Source organism: Rana temporaria, chromosome 8 (genome assembly GCF_905171775.1).
Source record: "Rana temporaria chromosome 8, aRanTem1.1, whole genome shotgun sequence".
NCBI classification, from domain to species: Eukaryota; Metazoa; Chordata; class Amphibia; order Anura; family Ranidae; genus Rana; species Rana temporaria.
This window is the reverse complement of record NC_053496.1, coordinates 38065222-38089814: the sequence shown is the minus strand read 5'-3', so window position 1 is coordinate 38089814 and position 24593 is coordinate 38065222. Positions and strand designations below refer to the sequence as shown.

Genomic DNA, 24593 nt, shown 5'->3' with positions numbered 1-24593 from the left:
AATGAAGTTCATATGGGAAATATATATAAAAATGTATTGTAAAATGCACAATAGCAGCTAAAAAAACTCTCTATAAAGAGTTGCAGACAATTTCCTTGCAAGGATGAATGAAAAAGAAGCTCAGTTCGTGTCAGTACACGGGTTGCCGTTTTGTGCATGCGCAGTGCAAAAAACGTGCACTGCGCATGCGTGAAACGGCAACCCGTAGGGCGTCGCTTTTTTTGCCCTGCGCAATGCGCGAAATGGCAATCCGTGGGGCGTGACTTTTTTTGCACTGCGCATTCGCGAAATGGCAACCCGTGTACTGACACGAGCGGAGCTTCTTTTTCATACATCCTTGCAAGGAAATTGTCTGCAACTCTTTATACAGAGTTTTTTTAGCTGCTATTCTGCATTTTACAATACATTTTTGTAACGTCTGCACTATTGGAATCCTTCTCTCCATTTGGCTTCACTAAATTTTCAAAATCTGGATCACCATTGCTTCTCTTGTGCTGGAACACCTGTCACTGGAGCACCTGAGTGATTGCACTGACCATCGCTACAGAGGAGATAGATAAAGGATCATTCCTGGAGATCTCCATGGGACACCATCCACGATCATCTGTATCTCTCCAGAGCCTGTACTGACCCCCCTGAGAAGGGCGGTCACAGGCTAGCTGGTAAGAATCCCCTTACATTCACTGGTGGTGGGTCTTCACATATTTTGGAATAACATTGGAGTAACACAGGATTACATATTCCTCGTGGGGATATTTCCCATATGAACTTCATTCACCTTTATTGGACACTATTTTTCTTATAATTATTTTTGAATCATTTTGGCAACATGTGACTTTTTTCAGCGTTACACATTTTTTATCCACGATAGATAGATAGATAGATAGATAGATAGATAGATAGATAGATAGATAGATAGATAGATAGATAGATAGATAGATAGATAGATAGATCTTTTGAATTTTTAAAAGGAAATAAAAAATACATTTGTCTGGAACAATGAGACTTTTAGAAATAAGCAGGATAGAGTTTCTCAGGAAGGAAACAGAGGAATGAAATGTGTGAATATTCATTGAATGTTTGGTAAATATCTTGTGAATGTGAATACAGGGTGGAGCTCGGAGATGTGCGCTTCTGAAAGATGACACCCTGATGACACATTACTACGAAGATTCTAAAACGCTATATGAAGTGTTCCTGAGAGGTCAGCGGGTGTCAGGTGAGAGGGGCGGAGTCTTGGTAAATATTAGTGGAAGGGGATTGAAGGGTGAGTGGAGGGGGGGTACACATACAGGTGGTGACCATTACATGTATATAAAGTGAGGCGCTACCCCCATAGGAGCCACTATGGGTTCTCTGTTCTTTTCTTTGACTCACCAGGTTTAGCAAAAGGTATATTGCCAAAGGCGTGGTCACAGGGTGTGCCAGGTGTGCTTGGGCACACCCAAATCACCCTGTGCGGTGCAGATTGCCCCAGGTCCCATCCTCCCCCCAGAGTGCTGCCGGCATCCCTCCTCTCCTCTCCCACTGGCTGTTGCAGTGCAGGAGATGTTTCAGGGTGGAGCAAGGGTCAACGGGTGATAAATATCAATCACTAACTGTGTTCATTCATAACTGAAGCATAGTAGTTTGTGTTTACTAGTCTACAGTTTGTGAGTAAACATGAAGCTGCTCAGTACAGAACACTTCCCATTCATTCACTGTCCAGTGCAGCTGAGGCTGCAGAGAAAGGGACTGGGTAATCTCTGATATCAACTCCTAAAAAATGGAAAATAAAAAATAAATAAAAAATAAAAACTAGGGACACTGTCCACTGCCCTATAAGCACCAATCTCTGTCCCACTGACACAAATTTTTGCCCAACTGACACTGTCTTCTTATCTACTGAATCACATCATCCACTGTCCTACTGACACCATCCACTGCTCCACTGACACCATCCACTGTCCTACTGGCACTGTCCACTGCTCTACTGACACCATCCACTGCTCTACTGACACCATCCACTGTCCTACTGACAACGTCCACTGCTCTACTGACACCATCCACTGTCTTACTGACACTGTCCACTGCTCTACTGACAGCATCTACTGTCCTACTGACACTAGCCTCTGCTCTACTGACACTATCCACTGTCCTACTAACACTAACCTCTGCTCTACTGACACCATGCACTGCTCTACTGACACCATGCACTGCTCTGACTGAAACCATCCACTGTCCTACTGACACCATCCACTGCTCTACTGACACCGTCCACTGCTCTGTCATCATTCACTGTCCTACTGACACCGTCCACTGCCCTACTGACACCGTCCACTGCCCTACTGACACCGTCCACTGCCCTACTCACTGACACCATCCACTGCCCTACTGACACCGTCCACTGCGCTACTCACTGACACCATCCACTGCTCTACTGACACCATCCACTGCTCTACTCACTGACACCGTCCACTTATCTACTGACACCATCCACTGCTCTATTGACACGTCCACTTATCTAAAGACACTGTCCACTGCTCTACTGACTGACATCATCCACTGTCCTACTGACACTGTCCACTTATCTACTGAATTATACCGTCCACTGCCCTACTGACACTAACCTTTGCTCTACTGACACCATCCACTTCTCTACTTACTAACACTACACTACCCTATGCTCTACTTACACCCTCCACTGTCCTACTGACACCCTCCACTGTCCTACTGACACCCTCCACTGTCCTACTGACACCCTCCACTGTCCTACTGACACCCTCCACTGTCCTACTGACACCCTCCACTGTCCTACTGACACCCTCCACTGTCCTACTGACACCGTCCACTGCTCTACTGACACTGTCCACTGCTCTACTGACACCATCCACTGACCTACTGCCACCGTCCATTGCTCTGCTTACACCATCCAATGTCTTACTGACACCATCCACTGTCCTACTGACATTGGATTTGACACTGGATTTGGTGTCCCCTTGGGGTAGATGTCCCCTCACTTCCTGTGTAGTTACCAGACAAAGTAAGGACACATTTCTGATGATTATCTGAAAAAGATTCTAAACCTTCCTCACTTTGTAATTCAGATTTAAAATCAGACCCTCAGCTTCCATGGCCACCCTGCTACATACCTTGACCTGGTGAAACTGCTGCCCTCAGATACCAAAGTCAAGTTGTTTGGTCACATGACCTTCACTGTAAGGAAAGATCAGAGTTCTGATTGGCTAATCCCTCTTGTAGCACCAATCACATACTCCAATGCCTGGACTTTGATCATGTGCTGAAATAAATAATTTACATTTGCATTATGACTGCAGGGAATGGAGACTGCTTGGGATCCCGTAGGCCGAACAAGCCCTATACATGGATCACCTACAAACAGGTAAGTCCTGACAACCATGTTCTGCTCTGTGGGCTGTGTTTCCACATACAGCGGCCATTCTAAGTTCAGTGTTGGTCTGTTTTTTGCAGGTCGTTGACAGAGCGGAATTTTTTGGCTCAGGCCTATTGTACAAGGGATGTAAAGCTTCCCCAGAACAATTAATTGGGGTGTTTTCTCAGAATCGACCAGAGGTAAGCAAAACAAGACAGAAGGGTTACATTGTGGGAGAGGCAGTGGCACAAACTACTGGAGGAATCTCACCATTGTGGGAGGGCCAGGGACACAAACTACTGCATTGATATCTTCCCATTGTGGGAGAGGCAGAGAAATACACTACTGCAGTGAAACTCCACCATTGTGGGAGGGGTAGAGACACAAAATACTCATTGAAATCTCACCATTGAGGGAGGGGCAGAGCCACAAACTACTGCATTGAAATCTCACCATTGTGGGAGGGCCAGGGACACAAACTACTGCAGGAAATCTCACCGATGTGGAAGGGGCAGAGACACAAATCTCCCCATTGTGGTTGTAGCGCCCTGATGTTTAGGCAGGGTTGTTCTTAAATTTATTTGCCAAGTGATAGTTGCATTAGCCAATTGCTAGGAGGTCAACTGCACTTCTCTCTTCTGTCGTTAGGTGGCCGGGTACCTGGTGACATTAGATTAGACAAGGGAATTGCAAGGACAGAGTATATGGGGTATCTCAGCCAATGGGCAGGGATTTTCTTGAGTCCCTTTGCCTGCTAGGAGAACCTATTTATTTGGGTGGAGTCAGGTGATCGGGGTCCTATGCCACCTGGACAGCTATCTGGGTGGACTTGTGTCTTTTTGCCCTGGGCTGCAAGGCCAGAGATCTATCCTGGGGGCATCTGGCTGCTAGGCTGTCTGAGGGCCTATCCAGAAGCAGGAGAGCATCGTAGGGTTGGGATTGTGGCTTGCAGTCCAACCAGAAGTAAAGGTTCTGCCGGCCGGAGCACCTGTCGTGGTCGGAGGTGAAAGGGAAGTTGTCGCTACTAGTGTTGCTCACGAATATTCGCATTGCGAATATTCGACTCGAATATAGCATATTCGAGAAATCGCGCTATATTTCGAATTTCGCGGTGAATATTCGCAATTCCGAATATTCGCATTTTTTCAATTTGATTTTTAAAACAGATCACATCCTATCGACGTCTAAAAGCATTGCTGGTATGATTAGAGACCCTGGGCCGAGTAGCTAAGCTGAGGCGATCCTTTTATGTTGCCAAATTGAAAAAAAAAACATTGCGATTTTTCGCTATTGCGAATGCGAAAATGATTGCGAATTTTCGATAACTGTGGTAGGAGAACTCTGATTGTCTCTGATGCAAAAGGGGGGGGGGTTTGTGTATGTTTCTGTTATGAATATTTGTATGTTTGATATTATTTTTTTTTGTAAGAAGAAAAAAATTGCGCATACCTTAAAAAAAGGGGAGAATACAGCAGCAACTCAAAAATGTTATACAACATAATTTAATACAAGACAGAAAATGGAGTCGCTCTACAAGAATAAAAAATATGTCTAGTGACAAGACATGTGGGCAAATTATAAAATAAGCAAGCGCAAATAACTTGTGAAATACACAGTGAAACAAATATATAAAGAAATATAGTCCCAATAATAGAAAAATAATCTTTCATAAAAATGTCTTTGATATGTGAAGTGAAAAAAAGTCCAAAGCATGCAGCATGAACGTGTTCAATCTTCAAGGTGTTTGATTGACAAACGGCTGTGACAGATGGATAGAGTAAAGAATCACCACCAATGCAAAACACTTTTTATTTTGTATTGTAAAATATCAAGAATATTCTGAGCCAATCAGAGTGCTCCTTCTGCATTTGCCGAATATTCGCAATTATTTTGTATTGTAAAATATCAAGAATATTCTGAGCCAATCAGAGTGCTCCTTCCGCATTTGCCGAATATTCGCAATTATTTTGTATTGTAAAATATCAAGAATATTCTGAGCCAATCAGAGTGCTCCTTCCGCATTTGCCGAATATTCGCAATTATTTTGTATTGTAAAATATCACGAATATTCTGAGCCAATCAGAGTGCTCCTACAGCATTTGTCGAAATTGCGCAGTAAATATCGCATTCGCATGTTGCGATATTTCGATAAAATATCACGAATATTCTGAGCCAATCAGAGCGCTCCTCCAGCATTTCTCGAAATTGCGCAATAAATATCGCATTCGCATGTTGCGATATTTCGATAAAATATCACGAATATTCTGAGCCAATCAGAGTGCTCCTACCGCAGTTATCAAAAAATCGTAATTATTTTCGCATTCGCAATAGCGAAAAATCGCAATCATTTAATTTCGATAAAATATCACGAATATTCGAATTTAGCGAATATATCTCGAATATTCGAATATATATTCGAGATATATCGCGAAATCGAATATGGCATATTCTGCTCAACACTAGTCGCTACTAAGGGACCATCTTCCATGCTACCGGGGGACCACTGTGAGTAGCTGAAGCAAGTACCAGAGCAGTATTCTCACCAACCAGGGACGGTGAAGAATTGGGTAACTTCAGCAGGTGCCAAGCCAGGGACCCAGCCAGTGGAGGTGACGCTTTCAGAGCATTATTGTCTGCCAAGCCCGGGGCAAAGCAGGCCAGCAGGGTGACTCTTGAGGAGTATCTGTGAGTGCCAAGCTAGGGACCCTAAAGGGACGCAGGGGTGATGCTTGAGGAAGATGCTGAGTGAGAAGATTAGAAGAGCTCAGGGGATCCAGTGGTAGTGGATCAGCAAGTCTAATGCCGCGTACACACGATAATTTTTCGGCATGTCAAAAACAAAGTTTTTCGCATTCTAGAAAAAACGTTGTTTCTTCCAACTTCATAAAAAAAATGCTCTAGCAAAGCGCGGTGACGTACAACACGTACGACGGCACTATAAAGGGGAAGTTCCATGCGGATGACGCCACCCTTGGGGCTGCTTTAGCTGATTTTGTGTTAGTAAAAGACGGTTCGCGCTTTTCTGTCTGTTACAGCGTGATGAATGTGCTTACTCCATTACGAACTGTAGTCTTACCAGAATGAGCGCTCCCGTCTTATAACTTCTGAGCATGCGCAAGTTTTTAACGTCGTTTTAGCCCACACACGATCATTTTTTACAACTCGAAAAACTACATTGTTTAAAACGTCGTTAAAAAATGCAGCATGTTCGAATGTTTTTGTTGTCGTTTTTCAGAACCCGAAAAATTATGTGAAGCCCACACACGATCATTTTAAATGACATTTTTAAAAAACTTAGTTTTTTACATGAAAAAGTAGCCTCTTAGGAAGTAAATGGATAATCTATAATGAAATTGGTCGTACCATCATCCAGAGAATTTAGTATAGAAAGATCGGAAGATTTGTCCCCAAATCAAAGCTCCGGAAAACAGGGGAGAGGCGGGCAATTAGGACTATCGCGTACAGATAAGAAGATAAAGTGAGGTATAAATACACATATAGAAAAATAACTCAATTTTATTAATAAAAAATCAATTAAAGACAATGATATTCGTGCATAGTTAAAACCGTTTGGTGGCAGACCACACATGTCACCAGAATGTGTGGTCTGCCACCAAACGGTTTTAACTATGCACGAATGTCATTGTCTTTTATTGATTTTTTTAAATAAAATGTAGTTATTTTTCTATATATGTGTATTTATACCTCACTTTATCTTCTTATCTGTACCGCGATAGTCCTAATTGCCCACCTCTCCCCTGTTTTTCGGAGCTTTGATTTGGGGACAAATCTTCCGTCGTTTTTTACATGCCGAAATATTATCGTGTGTACGCGGCATTAAGTGATAGACTGGGAGCTCAGTTGAGTGAAGATCTACAATAGGAGGTTGTAGAAGAAGTAAAGGAGTTCATTGCAACTTGTGTTAGAAACTGTTACAAGATTGTTGCCATAGGAGTCAGCGGTCCTACTCATGCAGATGGGGTGTCTAGCTGGATGCCTTTCCCTGCATGGCTGTCTAACATTGCATCTACTTCCTGGACCCAATCCTCTCTCTCCCACAGTTCTGTGCAAGAGAAAATAAATCTCTTTAAGAAGTGTCTGGCACCCATTAAGTTACATTGGACTACACCCACCATGCATTGTAACCCGCTCTACACTGAAGGATGTAAGCTGTCCCTAACTCTGGAAGTCACTGTAACGGTCAGGGGTTAACGCCGTTACGATATTCCATTCCACCAACCCAAGACAGCTACCGACACTCCACAATCCAGCAGACAGGACCCATTGGATTTCCCCCAGAATAACGAGACACAGCTCTGTTCTCTGGTTCCAAACAAAACAGAATAACACTTTAATGGTAAACTCAGGTTTCTTATATACAGTTAGAAAGCATGCTGCAGGAATCAAAGGGACAATGACACACTCCACCCACAACATCACACAATGGGTGCTAACGAGTCCCCCTCAATCCACATCTTAGACAGACTTTCTGACTCTGCGATAAGCTATTCTCACCTACTACACAATCCACATTCCTTTAGTGAACATAAGTCAGACGTCTGACCTTTAGAGTGTGTTAACTCACAACACATATTAGCATCAATAGAACTTTAACACAATACAGGGTTAGTTAGCATAGCACCATGAAATATCTTGGGAGCCAGGCTTAATTAACACAATGGACAATAGACTGCAATCACAGCAAGCTTTCATCACTACAGCCAGATAGCTGGAGGTGATTAACATCAATTAACATCTTAACAGTCTATGTTCCACATTGAAGGAGACACTCTATTGACCTGTTGTGTTCAGAATGAACAACTTGTAATATTTCAAGATATCCTGCAATACATGAATTATCATTACTGTCCCATCTCATGTAATCGATGATATCAGTTCTCAGTCATCCTATGCCCCTAGTGGACATAGGATGACCCTAGACACAAGAGTCATTGGTGAAGCTGACACAGTAGTACCCCGTATCCTTCAAGAGCCTCTGGGTCCCACGGGCCATACCGTTACAGCCACCATTAGGCCTCTGGAGGCCCCGGACCTTGCTACATGGTATTAATCAGTGTCCTCCTTTGCAACTTTAGGTGGTGATTGCTGAGCTGGCTTGTTATTCCTACTCCATGGCTGTGGTACCTCTCTATGACACGCTAGGATCGGAAGCCATTGTGTTCATTGTTAACAGAGGTGAGTAAGTGACATCACATGACATGCCGGAATTTATATACCTCTAGAGCTGCTGGTTTATAGCCCAGATATTGCCTCAGCAGCCCCAGCAGATTTAATATAAATATGTGAAAAGTGTGGTGTACATTTGTATGGCGCCCCCCAGAGTCAATACTTTGTAGAACCTCCTTTCACTGCAATTACAGCTGCAGGTCTTTTTGGGGATGTCTCTGCACGCCACACTTTTTACATATTTACTTGTAAAACATTTTGAAAACCATTTATGATCCTTCCACTTCACCATTTATGATCCTTCCACTTCACAATTATGTCCACTTTGTGTCGGTCTATCACATAAAACCCCAATAAAATACATTTACATTTTTGGTTGTAACATGACAAAATGTGGAAAATTTCAAGGGGTGTCAATACTTTTTCAAGGGCTGATCCAATTTCCTTCTCTCAAGGTTAATTTTAAGGTTAACCCCTAATGCCCAACCCAATTCCTACCTAATACTTAAAAAAAAAAAAAAAAAAAAATATCATTAACTATAACCCTTACAAACCAACTTACATTATCTATAATGCCGCGTACACACGAACAGAAATTCCGACAAGAAAACCATGGATTTTTTTCCGACGGAATGTTGGCTCAAACTTGTGTTGCATACACACGGTCACACAAAATTCCGACCGTCAAGAGTGCAGTGACGTACAACACTACAACGAGCCGAGAAAAATGAAGTTCAATGATTCCGAGCATGCGTCAAATTGATTTAGAGCATGCATTTTTTTGGTGCGTAGGAATTGCATACAGACAATCGGAATTTTCCGACAAGAACTTTTTCCGTCTGAAAAATAGAGAACCTGCTCTCAATCTTTTGTTGGTGGAAATTCCGACAGCAAAAGTCCAATGGAGCATACACATCATGGTCTGAATTTCCGACCAAAATCTCACATCATACTTTTCTTGTTGGAATTTCCAATCGTGTGTACGCAGCATTAGGCTCCTCTCCCTGCTCCAGAATGTCAGAGGGATTACAAATTTAAAGTATCACTAAAATCAAAAATGTTTTGTTTTAAATAGATTGGAGATGGAATAGAACACCAGTTAGTTTGTATTGCTGTCTGTGCCCCTGTTAGGGAGATTCATTCTCTTTATTTGTCCCATTTACATTAGTAAAAGAAAATCCCAATTTTTGGGTTGTCTCCAAGACTAGAGTAGAAGGAAAATCTTCCAATGGGGACATAAGTTCTGGTGACAACTAGGGATTCCCTCACTTTTGAGGGATTTCTTCTCACTTCTTGTTTTGGCTATGGGACAGGAAGTCAAAGAAAATCTCCACCACAGGACACAAATATGAAAAACAAATAAGTTCAATAAAATCAAAATGAGTCCTTTCATCTATGTGTTTATACAGCGGAACTGTCAGTGGTGATCTGCGACAAACTGGACAAGGCCCAGATCATTCTGAACAACTGTGAAAAAGGACTAACCCCTGTGCTGAAAATCGTCATCCTGATGGAGGAGTTTGGAGATGACTTGAAGGAGAGGGGCGCCAAGTGTGGAGTGGAGGTTCTTCTTATGAAAGACGTGGAGGTAATTCCACAAAACTGCTTCAGCAAATATAATACAGCAAAATATGTACAGAAGATGAGCCAGCCTTATACGTTGTGGCTACTTAGAAAGGCATGACCATGGTGGACATGCTACATGTAGGCAAAGCTACTGAAAGGGGTCTCTGAGTGCGGGAGGTCGTATCTATGCGCCTGATTCAGAGAATCAGTTACGCATAGATATCCCTAAGATCCGACAGGTGTAAGTGTCTTACACCGTCGTATCTTAGGCTGCATTTTCTGGCTGGCCGCTAGGTGGCTCTTCCATATGTTTACGCAAGGAATATGCTAATTAGGTATATACGGCGATTCAGAAACGAACGACCGCCCGGCGCTTTTTTTTTACGTCGTTTGCGTTAGGCTTTTTCCGGCGTAATGTTACCCCTGCTATATGAGGGGTATGTGCCGCGTATCCTTTGTTAAGTATGGCCGTCGTTCCCGCGTCGAATTTTTAAAATTTTACGTTGTTTGCGTAAGTCGTTCGCGAATAGGGCTGGACGTCATTTACGTTCACGTCGATTACAATACGTCCTTGCGGCGTACTTTGGCGCAATTTCACTTATCTTTGTTCTAAAAAATAGAATACTAAAATAACAATTCTCAACTGTCCAAAGCAACCAGTCAGAATCCCTATTTTATTTTCAGCCAAGCACTGCTGATCTGACAGTCAAGCCCTGTACACACGATTGGTTTGTCTGATGAAAACGGACCGATTAACTGTTTTCATCAGACAAACTGATCGCGTGTGGGCCCCATAGGTTTGTTTTCCATCGGTGAAAAAAAATAGAATGTTTTTAAAATTTTTCCTATGGATAAAAAAACGATAGAAAAAAACGATCGTCTGTGTGGAAGTCCATTGGTCAAAAATCCATGCATGCTCAGAATCAAGTCGACGCATGCTCGGAAGCATTGAACTTCATTTTTCTCAGCACGTCGTAGTGTTTTACGTCACCGCGTTTTAAGTCATCGGACTTTTGACCGATGGTGTGTAGGCAAGACTGATGAAAGTCAGCTTCATCGGATATCCGACGAATAAAAAACCATCGGATTAGATTCCATAAGATATCCGATCGCGTGTACAGGGCTTTAGAAGCTGGTTGCTTGCAGAATCTGGCCACATTGGCCCTTATAACACAGACAAAGATAGACTGAGGGGTCCTTATTTCATATATATTTTTTTTCCAAAACCAAGTTTATATAAACAAAACATAGCTTGACAATGCCAAACAGTACAATGTACCATTTCATACACAAACAGCCAATGCCAATAACAATACCATCCATAAATTGTATTGAGCTAAAACAGTACATTGATGTTCCACCATAAGTAAAGTTAACCAACACTCCGTTAACAGCCCATCAAGAAATATCCTCACCCAGCATTAAGTCTGAGTACCCTGGCCATGGATCAGGTCTACTGTGGCTAGCCCAGGGACTCCTAACGGTAGATAGCTGTGTGGACACCCCCCTATGTTGGAAAAAAAATGTTTCCATCCTCAGTGTATTACCAATCATAGTGATCCAGTCCCCAACTGTTAGGCCTCATACACACGATCAGTCCAAACCGATGAAAACAGACTGAAGTTCAGTTTCATCGGTCCAAACCGACCGTGTGTACGCCCCATCGGTCTGTAGTCCTTCAGTCCAGAAACAGAGAACTTGCTTTAAAATTGGACCGATGGACGCCTGACCGATAGGTCAAAACCGGTGGTTAGTACGCAAAAGCATCGGTTCCAAACCCGGGCATGCTCAGAAGCATTGAACTTCATTCTTTTTTCAGCACGTCGTTGTGTTTTACGTCACCGCGTTGGACTCGATCGGTTTTTGAACTGATGGAGTGTAGGCACATCAGACCATCAGTCTGCTGCATCGGTGAACTGATGAAACTGAACTTCAGTCCGTTTTCATCGGTTTGGACTGATCTTGTGTACGAGGCCTTAGAGGGTCTTCAGATTTCCAATGAAGCATTATCAGTTTACGCGCAATAATAAAATCCTGACTATGGTTTCTCTGGTATGACTTTGCCATTCATATTCATCTAGTAGACTAATCCCACATACACACGGTTGGACTTTTGACCGGGCAAAACTCAGTCAGAATTTCCGACGGAAAAATAGAGAACCTGCTCTCTATCTAAGTCCGTCGGAAATTCAGACGGAAAAAGTCCGATGGGGCATACACACGGTCGGAATATCCGATGAAATGCTCCCATGTGACTTTTTCCATCGGAAATTCCGAACGTGTATACGTGGCATAAAGAGACAAGGTTTTGGATCCAGTGGAAGAGATTAATATCACTAGTTATGGATGGATAATTGAATTTGCTTTCCTGGAGCTTCGCATTAAAGTGGAAGTAAAGTCTTAGGGCCAGATTCTCAGAGACTTACGTCGGCGTATCAGTAGATACGCCGTCGTAAGTCCGAATCTGTGCCGTCGTAAATTTAAGCGTATTCTGGAAACCAGATACGCTTAAATTAGGCTAAGATACGAGCGGCGTAAGTCTCCTACGCCGTCGTATCTTAGGGTGCATATTTATGCTGGCCGCTAGGTGGCGCTTCCGTTGAGTTCGGCGTAGAATATGCAAATGACAAGATACGCCGATTCACGAACGTACATGCGCCTGTCGCAATTAGTTTCGCTGTTTACGTTAGAGATATGCCGGCGTAAAGATAAAGCTGGTCTCTAGGTGGCGCATCCCATGCAAAGTATGGACGTCAGAACAGGCCTATCTTTTTACGTTGTTTGCGTAAGTCGTACGCGAATAGGGCTGTGCGTAAATTACGTTCACGTCACAGGCATTGAGCCGACGTATTTTTGGGCGTAAATACGACGTGATACTGAGCATGCGCGCGCATGCGCCGTTCGTTCGGCCATGCATCTACATGGGGTCAAGCCTCATTTAAATACAACACGCCCCCTACAGCCTACTTTGAATTGCGCGCGCTTACGCCGGCCCATTTACGCTACGCCACCGTAACTTAGGAGGCAAGTGCTTTGTGAATACAGCACTTGCCTCTCTAAGTTGCGGCGGCGTAGCGTAAATATGGTACGCTACGCCCGCGCAAAGTAGATCGGCCGTACCTGAATCTAGGCCTTAATTTTCTTCTTGTACTTACCGGTAAGGCTTACCTGTAGGTACTGTGAATATCTCCTAAGCTTGTACAGTTTAGGAGTTATTCAGAGTGCATGCAGATGATGTCATCATCAGTGCATGCACTCAGATGGTCCGGGCTTACCGTGCAAGACCTTCAGGGCCCGTGCCGTAAACAGCGGCTGCCTTTGTCTTACAGGTTTTTTGTTTTTTATTCCAAGAGTTTACAGCCTCTTTTCTATCATTGATTTATATATTCTTTATATATTCTTTTATTGTAGTACCTGGGAAAAGAGAACTTCAAGAAAATTGTGGTAAGTTTGAGAAAGAATAACAGGTCACCTTGTGTGTTATTCAAAATTAGTTTAACAGACGGAGGTTCTATCCTTTCCCTTCGCTGTCAAAACTAATACAAAATCTAAAAGTTGGGCTTCAATTTTTTATTTCTCATTTTGTTTGTTCTTACTGTGACATTAACTATATGTGGACACTGGGTTTACTACACACACCCCAATTTTTTTTTAGATGAAGTACACAGGGTGCATGTACAACACTGCTGCCATATGTGCCCTTTCCTTCTTCCACGCTGCCGTATGAACTATGCCCTGTCTTTTTGCCTTGCTGCCATATGTACTATGTCCTATCCTTTTACCCTGCTGCCGAATATACTTTATTCTGTGATTATTCCCTGCTGCTGCTCCCTTACTTGTATTTGCCAGAAATTCCCAACTGTTAGAATGACAGCTGGGAGTTGATATGTAAATACAGTAGCTCAGTGTTGCCAACCTACCAGATTGAAACTTACTGACACCCCACCCAAAATTTACTGGCTGGCACATCCAAGTTTTTATTGGCATTTCCGTTACAAAAGTTACAAAATTACGTCTCTGCTAGACTTGCACCCCCCCCCCCCCCTGCGCTAGCCTGAACACATTGTAGTCGGCATTCAGATGGAAATTTTGGCATCTACCTACATTGGGTGGATGGGTTCCAATAGGTTGACCCCTGAACTTGTGTGATATGGTCCTACGAACAAAGTTTTTAACTGTTTTACAGCTGAGTGCCCTTCAGATAAAGAACATATGCCTTATAATTATTTTTTTGAAAACTTGTATTTCTTCCTTTTGTCTTTTCTTGATTCAGCCGCCAAAACCAGATGACCTGTGCCTAATTTGCTTTACAAGCGGGACAACAGGTACTGTCCATCTGCTAAATTATTTTAAGAAAATAGCATTTACAGAAGATGATATTGGCTTTCAAATGCATAAAAAAAAAAAGTCAAAACAATACAAATCCTGTATCCTTTGTATGTATGGTAGAGAAAGAAGAGTGGCAAAAGTAAAATGAAGTCCCCTTTGTTTTATTAGTCTGGTGGGTTTGTGGTAGCATTAGACCAGTGAGAATGGGAATTAGTTCTAATCAACGTGGAATAAAGTTAAAGGAGTTAAGTCTGTAAAGTAAGGTGTGTAAGGAATTAAATCTGGTCCTAGGCTGCTACCTCCCTGATCTTGATAGACAAATTGTTCAACAGACAATCAACTTCTGGGTGGTTAGAAACACCTTGTCAGAGCCGGTGCTTGACTATTTAGCGCCAATCCCCCTAGTCTTGCCCAGGGCATGGGTGACTACAACAGGGAACAGCGTCATACAGAGCAGATTTACCGGGGACCTGAAGCTACCTTCAAGAGGAGCAGAGGCGGCTCTCTAGGCGGTCGCCTAATGCCGCGTACACACGACTGTTTTTCGGGTTGTAAAAAATTACGTTTTTTATGGTCTAGAAAAAAGGAAGTTTTTTTCAACCCGATCGTAAAACGACGTTGCCTATACAGAATCGTGGAATAAAAAATGCTCTAGCAAAGCGCGGTGACGTACAACAGGTACAACGGCACTATAAAGGGGAAGTTCCATGCGGATGCCACCACCCTTTGGGCTGCTTTTGCTGATTCGTGTTAGTAAAAGACGATTTGCGCTTTTTCAGTCTGTTACAGCGTGATGAATGTGCTTACTCCATTACAAACGCTAGTTTTACCAGAACGAGCGCTCCTGTCTCATAGCTTGCTTCTGAGCATGCGTGGGTTTTTCACATCGTTATAGCCCACACACGACCATTTTTTTACGTTACGATGTTAAAACATCGTGAAAACTCGAAAAACGGTCGTGTGTACGCGGCATAAGGCCTCACACTCACAGGGGTCTCGTGACCACCTAATTTGCCTGTGATCAATACTAATGTCCTTGTCATTGGATCTCTCTATTACCCCTCTCTCTTTCTCACCTTCCCCTCTCTCCCCCCTCTTGCATTGGCTGAATATGTCTGATGGGTGAGGAGGGTGCCCTGGAAGTGGTGCTGATCACCTGTGTGCTAGATTTGTGCATTTTCTGCAGCCATTTTTCTTGCTTTAATTATTTTTCCCATTATGGGCGTGAGTGGGGCCTCACAAAGCTGAAAGCCGCCTCTGAAGGGGAGGATCAGGTACATAGTTACCTAGTTAGTCAGGTTGAAAAAAGACACAAGTCCATCCAGTTCAACCATAAAAAATAAAATAATAATAATATCATAAATCACATATACCCAATTCTATACCCACAGTTGATCCAGAGGAAGGCAAAAAACCCCAGCAGAGCATGATCCAATTTGCTACAGCAGGGGAAGAAAATTCCTTCCTGATCCCCCATGAGGCAATCAAATATTCGCCGGATCAACGTTACCTATAAATGTCAATACTCAGTTATATTATGTACATTTAGGAAAGAATTCAGGCCTTTCTTAAAGCACTTTACTGAGCTGGCCAGAACCACCTCTGGAGGGAGTCTATTCCATATTTTCAAAGCTCTTACTGTTAAGAAACATTTCCGTATTTGGAGGTGAAATCTCTTTTCCTCTATACGTAAAGAGTGCCCCCTTGTCTTTTGTGTTGACCGTAAAGTGAATATTCAACACCAAGTTCACTATATGGACCCCTTATATATTTGTACATGTTGATCATATCCCCCCTTATTCTCCTCTTTTTAAGAGTGAATACATTCAGTTCCTCTAATCTTTCCTCATAGCTGAGCTCCTCCATGCCTCTTATCAGTTTGGTTGCCCTTCTCTGCACTTTCTCCAGTTCCCCGATATCCTTCTTGAGAACTGGGGCCCAAAACTGAACTGCATATTCCAGATGAGGTCTTGCTAATGATTTGTACAGTAAGTAAAAACTACTTTTTTGTGGCCCCTTTGCAAACAAGAAAACTGGACAGAGCAGCCATTCTTGTAAGAAATAGTACAAAGACTCGATTAGTTTGCTGATTTACCAGCTGTTAGTTCGTTGGGAATATGTAAATGTTTGAAAATCCATAGCCTGGCCACAGCTTCACTTTAAAAAAGTCATCGTATGCAGTTCCTATAGTTCTAGTCCAATAGGTCTCTTTAAAACATTGATTCAGTAGTTGTTGCCAATGTTTTGTACATTGTTTGGGCACTGCTAATTACTCTGATTATATTTTTATTTTATTTTTTTACATCAGGTGACCCAAAAGGTGCCATGCTGACTCACAGAAACGTTGTAGCTGATGCTTCCAGTTTTATAAAGAATGTGGAGGTAAGCCTTCATCCTCTCCGAGATTCAGCAGTTTCTAAGCTCATTAAAAAAATAAAAAATAGACCCTACTACTGTTCGTGAAATTTGACTGACCACACCCACTATTTGATGTGATTTGGAGGGTGTGTGTGTGGGGGAGGGGTTTTGGGGGGTCGTGGTTAAGTTCCAGCACCTATTGTTTGAGAAAAAAAAGCCCTGTGTATATATATATTTATTTAATTTGTTTTTAATATACAGCATATCACATTTTTGTGTACAGTTATATATATTTGGTGACCACAGTGCAGGACAGACAAGGGTGAATGATTAGATAGATGTGTTATGCAATGTTAAACTGTAAGCTGTTGAAGCGTGTTTGGCTTTTTGCACAATGTTCACTGACTTGTGTCCTCTCTTACTGCACAGAGCACCTTTGCTCCAACGACCTCTGATGTTGAAATCTCTTATCTGCCCATGGCCCACATGTTCGAGAGGGTGGTTCAGGTAAGGACGCTGCTCTGTGCTCTAGTTATTTATTACTACTATCACTGCGTGATATACACTGACAGGCCATTTTATTAGGTACACCGGTGCTATTGCTTGGTAACACAAATTGCCAATCAGCCAATCACAAGAAAGCAACTCAATGCATTTAGGCATCTAGACGTGGTGAAGGCAACTTGCTGAATTTCAAACCTAGTTTTAGAATGAGGAAAAAAGGGGATTTAAGTGACTTTGAACGTGGTATGGTTGTTGGTGCCAGACGGGCTGATCTGAGCATTTCAAAATTTGCTGATCTACTGGGATTTTTACACACAACCATCTCTCGGGTTTACAGAGAATGGTCCAAAAATGAGAAAATATCCAGTGAGCGGCAGTTGTGTGGTGGAAAATGCCTTGTTAATGTCAGAGGTCAGAGAAGAATAGGCAGATTGGTTCAAGATGATAGAAAGGCAACAGTAACCCAAATAACCACTTGTTACAACCAAGGTATGCAGGATACCATCTCTGAACGCACAATACACCTAATAAAGAAGCTAGTGAGTTTATATTGTATTACTGTGTTCTTTCTCTGCTTCTGTTCTCCGCAACATGCAAGTAGAAGTTATAAAGCTGTGAAACATTGTTCCATATACTGTACATACCTCCCAACATTTAGAGTTGGGAATGAGGGACACCTACTAGCAAATGTATGTAGGCATAGGACATGCCCCCTGCCACACCCCCTTAAAGGAGAATTAACTAAAAAAATAAAAAAGGGTTATTTAAATCCACAAGTGCTTTTTTTTACAACTTCTATTCCTATATATTGGCTTTTAAAATTTACGAATGCAGCAATTTGGAATATGGATGAAAGGTTTAGCTCTGGGAAACACTTTTTGAAAGATAAAAAGTGAATTTTATATGTAACTATATAGATCAGACCAAAATGAGGGACAAATGAGGGGGAAAGAGGGACAGAGGGACTTTGCTCCATATCAGGGACAGTCCCTCCAAATCAGGGACAGTTGGGAGCTATGCATATAGATGGTCAATTTTCAAGATATAGCAGACAACACTAAATTGTAGCCCTGGACTTTTTTGAGGGGACCTTCTGTATAGATGTACAGCACTGCATAGATGTACAGCACTGCATACATTTATATAAAAACATGAAGTGTATTGTACATCCAATATAAAACAGGGACAGATACATCTAGCATACAGTATGTCTACTGTAAAGCCTCTTCCACATGAGGCAGACTCCGTCGCTACGGAGTCCGCCAGCTCCCGCCAGCTCAGTATGAGATCTCTCTGCTGATCTCCGCTGAGCCGGCGTATGACAAGTCCCTCTATGCTCACTGAGCGGGGAGGGGCTTGTGCAGCGCCGCTGTCTCCTAAGGAGAGATCTGATGAAAACAGACAGCATGTCCGTTTTCATCAGATCTCACCCGATCCGATCCACCATGGACGGATGGGGACGTATCACCATCCGTCTGATTTTGGCAGGTCGGGTCGGATGTCAGGGGACATGTCTCCACTGACATCCGACACTCCATAGGACTGCATGGACCGGTCGTTCAGGTCCGCCGACAAAACTGACAGGCGGACCTGAACGGTCCGACCTTGTGAAAGGGGCCTAATAAGGGTTCACACATTGTTTACATTACATTAGTGGACTCAACACACTTCAAATGATCTTCCTAAGAAGAACATGTGAGTAGTATCAGTATAATGGAACCCAATATTTAAGAACAAGAGAATATGTTGCCTGCTAGAATCAATGCAGTGTAAAACAGATTATTAGAAAAAGGGGAGGGGGGGGTGAGATATGGTAAAATGCTACAGGAGTCATAAAAAACCGAGGGTATGCTGCAGGAGAGAGCCAAAGACTGGAGACATGTTATATGAGGCTGCAAGAGATCATTGCCATTGCAGCCCCTTTACAGACTAACTTCTCCACGCCTGACTGCTGGGGAATAAGTGGCCACACAACAAGTACCAAAGGGCCACAGGTTGGTTAACGGGGATATAGAGGGTTCCATCCAATCCAAATGGCTATGGCTATCACTCTGCATATGTGGATGCAAGGACCAGGTGCAAGCACTGTAATCAGACTATAGGCAATCCTTATGTCCCATACACACGAACGGGTTTTCTGACGGGAAAACTGCAAGGAGAGTTTTGGGCCGGGAATCCCGGCCACGTGTATGGTCCCTCACAGTTTTTTGGACAGGAAAACTGCCAACCCGCTGGCAAAAAAAAGAGAATCCCGAGCGTGTGTACGGGGCATTAGATAAAGGGAATCTTCCTTGAACATGGAAAGTCTTCTTTACTGACAGCCTCCACCCTTCTGAAAATGAATAGCTTAAACCTTGCTCCAAAATAAGCTTTAACAAGATAACATTTTCAAAAACTACCTTGGTCCCGGCTTCCAATGCTTCTGTGAAGTGTGGGTGATGTCACAGTATCCAAGTGCTGTCTACTAAGAAAGCTGAGTGCTCCGTCTCCCACAACAATGTGCCCAGCATGCTGCAGAAGCTCATTCTCATGGGATATTCATGGGATTCTTATGGGGTTTTAAGGGCCTGCCAACCTGGGTGGCAACGGTGATGCACTGTGACATCACTCGGGTCCCTCAGAAAATTTGTAATCCAGGGCCAAAGTTTTTTTTTCCATTTTATTTTATAAAAGCTTTATTTTTGGAGGATGTTAAAGGCTATGGGCTAGATTCATGTAGAATCGCGCATTGTTGCGGCGTAGCGTATCGCATTTACGCTACGCCGCCATAAGTAAGTGAGGCAAGTGCTGTATTCACAAAGCACTTGCCTCCTAAGTTACGGCGGCGTAGCGTAAATGGGGCCGGCGTAAGCGCGCCTAATTCAAATGAGGATGAGGGGGGCGTGTTTTATGTAAATGGGTGGTGACCCGACGTGATTGGCGTTTTTTACGAACGGCGCATGCGCCGTCCGTGTACATAGCTCCAAACTACGCCGCAAGGACGTTTTGGTTTCGACGTGAAAGTAAATTACGTCCAGCCCTATTCGCGAACGACTTACGCAAACGACATAAAAATTTCAAAATTCGACGCGGGAACGACGTCCATACTTAACATTGTGTACATCTCATAATAGTAGGAGCAACCTTACGCCGAAAAAGCCTAACGTAAACGATGTAACAAAATAGCGCCGGGTGTACGTACGTTTGTGAATCGGCGTATCTACCTAATTAGCATATTCCTCGCGTAAATCGACGGAAGCGCCCCTAGCGGCCAGCGTAAACTTGCACACAATTATACGCCGGCGTATTCAAGTTACGTCGGCGGAGGAAGCCTATTTTTTCAACGTATCTGCCTTTGAGAATCGGCGTAAAGATACGACGGCGCAGATTTGAAATTACGGCGGCGTATCTGGAGATACGCCGCCGTATGTTGTTGCTGAATCTAGCCCCATTTGTATTTGAGATTGGGGCTTTCAGTAAAGACGATCTTCCATTTTCTTCAGATGGTGACTTTAACCAAGTAGATAGGATGAAGAGAAGTGCTCCTTACTGAAGCCAGAGATTCTTTAGTTACATAGTTACATAGTTAGTCAGGTTGAAAAAAGACACAAATCCATCTAGTTCGACCATAAAAAAAAAAAAAAGAATATACCCACAGTTGGATCCTTCCCTTTAAAGCTGAAGTTTAATTTGCATAAATTTTGCCTTCCCTCGTTCCACCTTTCCCTTATCGATATGCTAATGAAATTATACATTTTTTGTTTTTATTACATACCTTATTTAACCCAGTGAGGTCATTACTGGATCTCTGTGCTTCTATATAATGCAGACAGATCGTGGTTGGTGGGAGGAGCCAACAGGGTACTGTACATAACTTCCTGAAAACATCATAGTCATACCTCACAATTTTCTGAGATGGGAATGAGGGACAACCATAAGAAAAAGTATGCATTATTAGGACGAGCCCCTTGCCACGCCCCTTTACAAGGATAATTAATACACAAAAAATGGTTGGTTAAACCCACAAGTGCTTTTTTTTTACCAATACTGTTCCTTTTGAAATGTACAAATGCAGCAATTTAGAAATGGGATGAAAGCTTTAACACTGTATATTACCTTTTGATAGGCAAATAGTGCATTTTTAATACAGGTATATACATCAGACCAAAATGAGGGACAAATGAGGAGGACAGAGGGACTTTTGTTCCATACCAGGGACAGTCCCTCGTAATCAGGGACAGTTGGGAGGTATGCATAGTGCCCTATTTCAGTATCCCTCTAAGGCCTTGTACACACGACCAGACATGTCCGATGAAAACGGTCCGCGGACCGTTTTCATCGGACATGTCTGCTGGGAGGTTTTGGTCTGATGTGTGTATACACCATCAGACCAAATTCCCCGCGGACAGAAAACGCGGTGACGTGGCGGCGACGATGATGCGGCGACGTGCGCGAACCAGGAAGTTCAATGCTTCCATGCATGCGACAAATCACTTTGACGCATGCGGGGGATTTCGGTCCGCTGGTTAGACGTACTAACCAGCAGACATGTCCGACGGACAGGTTTCCAGCGGACAAGTTTCTTAGCAAGCTAAGAAACTTTTGTCCGCTGGAAACCTGTCCGCTAGGCCGGAAAACTGTCCGGTAGGCCCTACACACGGTCGGACATGTCCGCGGAAACTGGTCCGCGGACCAGTTTCAGCAGACATGTTTGGTCATGTGTACGAGGCCTAAGAAGCTCTCAGCCTCCAATGCAAGAAGTGGGAGGAGTTGTGCAAATACAAAATGCCTTGATGGGTGGATGTCAGTCCGGAGGAGTGGGCTTTCCTTGGCAGGCTGTATGCAGCCCACCCTAGATATCACCCACATGTGACACTGAGACTCCATGATTGAAAACACTGAAAATCCAATTAAAGGAAGAGGTGGCTCGGGGGCAGTCATGTTAGGGCAGAAAAAGCTACATGTGGTTGGACATCTTCCAAAAACTTGTATCCCTTCCCGGTTCACTAAGACCCGGTTCACACTGGGGCGACACGACAGGCGGCTCAGCCGCCTGACGTGTCGCGTCCCATGCAATGCTATAGGAACCGTTCTAATAGGAGCGACGCAAGTCGCTCCGACTTAGAAAAAAGGTTCCTGTAGTATTTCGGGGGCGGCTCGGGGTGATCTGCATTGACTTCTATACAGAAGTCGTTTTGCGAATCGCCTCTGAAGTCGTCCTCAGGACGACTTGCAGAGTCGCCCCCGAAGTCGTGCCGCCTATGTGTGAACCGACTCTTAAAATTTGCTTTTGTCCCCATTGAAGGGGATTTCCTATAATTCCCTGTCCTGAACTTTGTATGATGACAAGTAAGGACATAAGCTGGTTTTGAAACTGAGAATGTATGGTGACAGATGCTCCTTACTAAGAAAAAAAACTGCCCATAGCAACATATCAGGTTTTTTTCACTAGCTGGAAAATTAAAAGGCAAATGTATTGGTTGGGTCTCACCATTGTGTGAACCTTCCGCTTGTATATTCCATGCTGACACCTCTTTCCTTGTCCCCCCAGACAGTGATCTTCTGCTCTGGAGCCAAAGTAGGATTTTTCCAAGGGGACATCCGTCTACTAACAGATGATATGAAAGTTCTGAAGCCGACAGTGTTTCCCACTGTGCCAAGACTACTCAACCGTGTCTATGACAAGGTACAGGATCATTTTAGTTTCAATGCAGTGAGAGCATTTGCCTTTTAACCTGGCAAAATATTTCTGTTCAAATTAAATGTAAAATACTAACAACAACATACAAAGCAATTCACAGCTCTAACCCCGAGCTACATCACCAATCTGGTCTCCAAATATTACCCAAACCGTCCTCTCCGCTGCTCCCAAGACTTCCTGCTGTCTGGCTCTCTTGTCTCCTCCCCCCCAAACTCATCTCTAGGACTTCTCCAGAGCCTCTCCCGTCCTCTGGAACGCTCTACCTCAATCTGTCCGGCTATCTCTTACTCTGGCCACCTTTTTAGATGATCCCTGACAACTCATCTCTTCCAGGAAGCCTATCCCGCCTCCACCTAACAACTGAACTTTTAACTCTTCCATCAGCTCATCCCCCACAGTTATTAACTTTTGTACCACTTGCCACTCCCTATTAGATTGAAAGCTTTTATGAGTAGGACCCTCTTACCCCTCTATTGAATTAGAAGTGCGCTGTCTTCTTTTATAGTGTAAAGAGCTGCACACGTTGTTGGAACTATATAAATCCTGAATAAAAATAATAAATATTCAAATATTCATATTTAAAGCAATAGAGGTTCTGGTATAAGGTCTTGTGTAGAAGGATAATGTGTTAGGCATTTAGGTGCCCCCTGCACAGCCATTCACTGGAAAGATCAGTGTCCTGTTGTTTCTCTTCCCCCCAGCTCTCAGCTCCTTTTGCAGCTGAGAGCATAGGGTTTGTGATCACTTAAAAAAAGGAATAAAAGGTATTTGTAGTGTTTTTAATATGTATACACAAGACGTCTGTCGCCGCAAGGACACACAGAAGACAAATGTTCCTTATGTGTCCCATTCACACTGCAATGCAACCTATAGGTGCTCCATTTGTTTGCAGTGCACCGTGCCAAATCACACTGCAATGTACCTCGACCTTCTGACCTCCTTATCCTTCTGTCCTTCTTCTGACCTAATTCCTCTCCTTCTGTCCTTTTTGTTGACCTTATTCAGTCTATTTTTCACCCCTGTGTGTCCTCCTTAGACCTTCTTCTGTTCTTCTGACCTTCCTCTGTTCTTTTTCTGACCTTCTTTGGTCTTCTGTACTTCCATCCATCTGTCCTACAGCCGGCTTCCTTCTTTCCTACTTCTGTCCTCCTTCTTTCCTCTATAAATTTATACAACTGTGTAGCCTAAGACGCTTTTCTTTGAGGCACTGTAGGAGTGGTGAATACACTGCCCCTGCCCATTGAAATTAATGGGTGCTTTGCAGGCAGTTTTAACCCTTTTTTGGCCGCTGGCTGTGGTTAAAAGCACCCGGCTAGCGGCCAAATAGCACAGCGAAAACGACAGTAACTACGCCTCCATCACCCCAGTGTGAAAGGGCTGGTAGCCATACACAGCCTGATTTCTTTCATTCAACCCTGAGGCTGAGCAGAGGAAAATTAATCCAAAGGAATCTTCACTACCAGCTGATATTTTCAGCAGCTGTGGCACCCATCTGATAGGATGCAGTCAGGGCCACTGTTAAGGCAGTACAGCCAGCCCTCCTGTACAGGCCCGGGCAGCTACTGAGTAGGAGGGCTAGCTGTACTACCTTACTGA

At 43.4% G+C, this 24593-nt stretch overlaps 1 protein-coding gene across 1 annotated transcript in view; it reads left to right on the top strand.

The window, feature by feature from the left end:
* The window catches only part of ACSL5 (acyl-CoA synthetase long chain family member 5), an 81883-nt gene that overhangs the window by 26908 nt on the left and 30382 nt on the right, over positions 1-24593 (top strand). Inside the window, exons 3-12 of the mRNA XM_040361625.1 lie at positions 1111-1219; positions 3318-3382; positions 3472-3573; positions 8470-8569; positions 9970-10148; positions 13538-13570; positions 14400-14451; positions 16764-16837; positions 17243-17320; positions 22848-22982. Of these exons, the coding sequence (XP_040217559.1) occupies positions 1111-1219; positions 3318-3382; positions 3472-3573; positions 8470-8569; positions 9970-10148; positions 13538-13570; positions 14400-14451; positions 16764-16837; positions 17243-17320; positions 22848-22982 (927 nt within the window). The remainder of the gene's footprint in view (positions 1-1110; positions 1220-3317; positions 3383-3471; positions 3574-8469; positions 8570-9969; positions 10149-13537; positions 13571-14399; positions 14452-16763; positions 16838-17242; positions 17321-22847; positions 22983-24593) is intronic.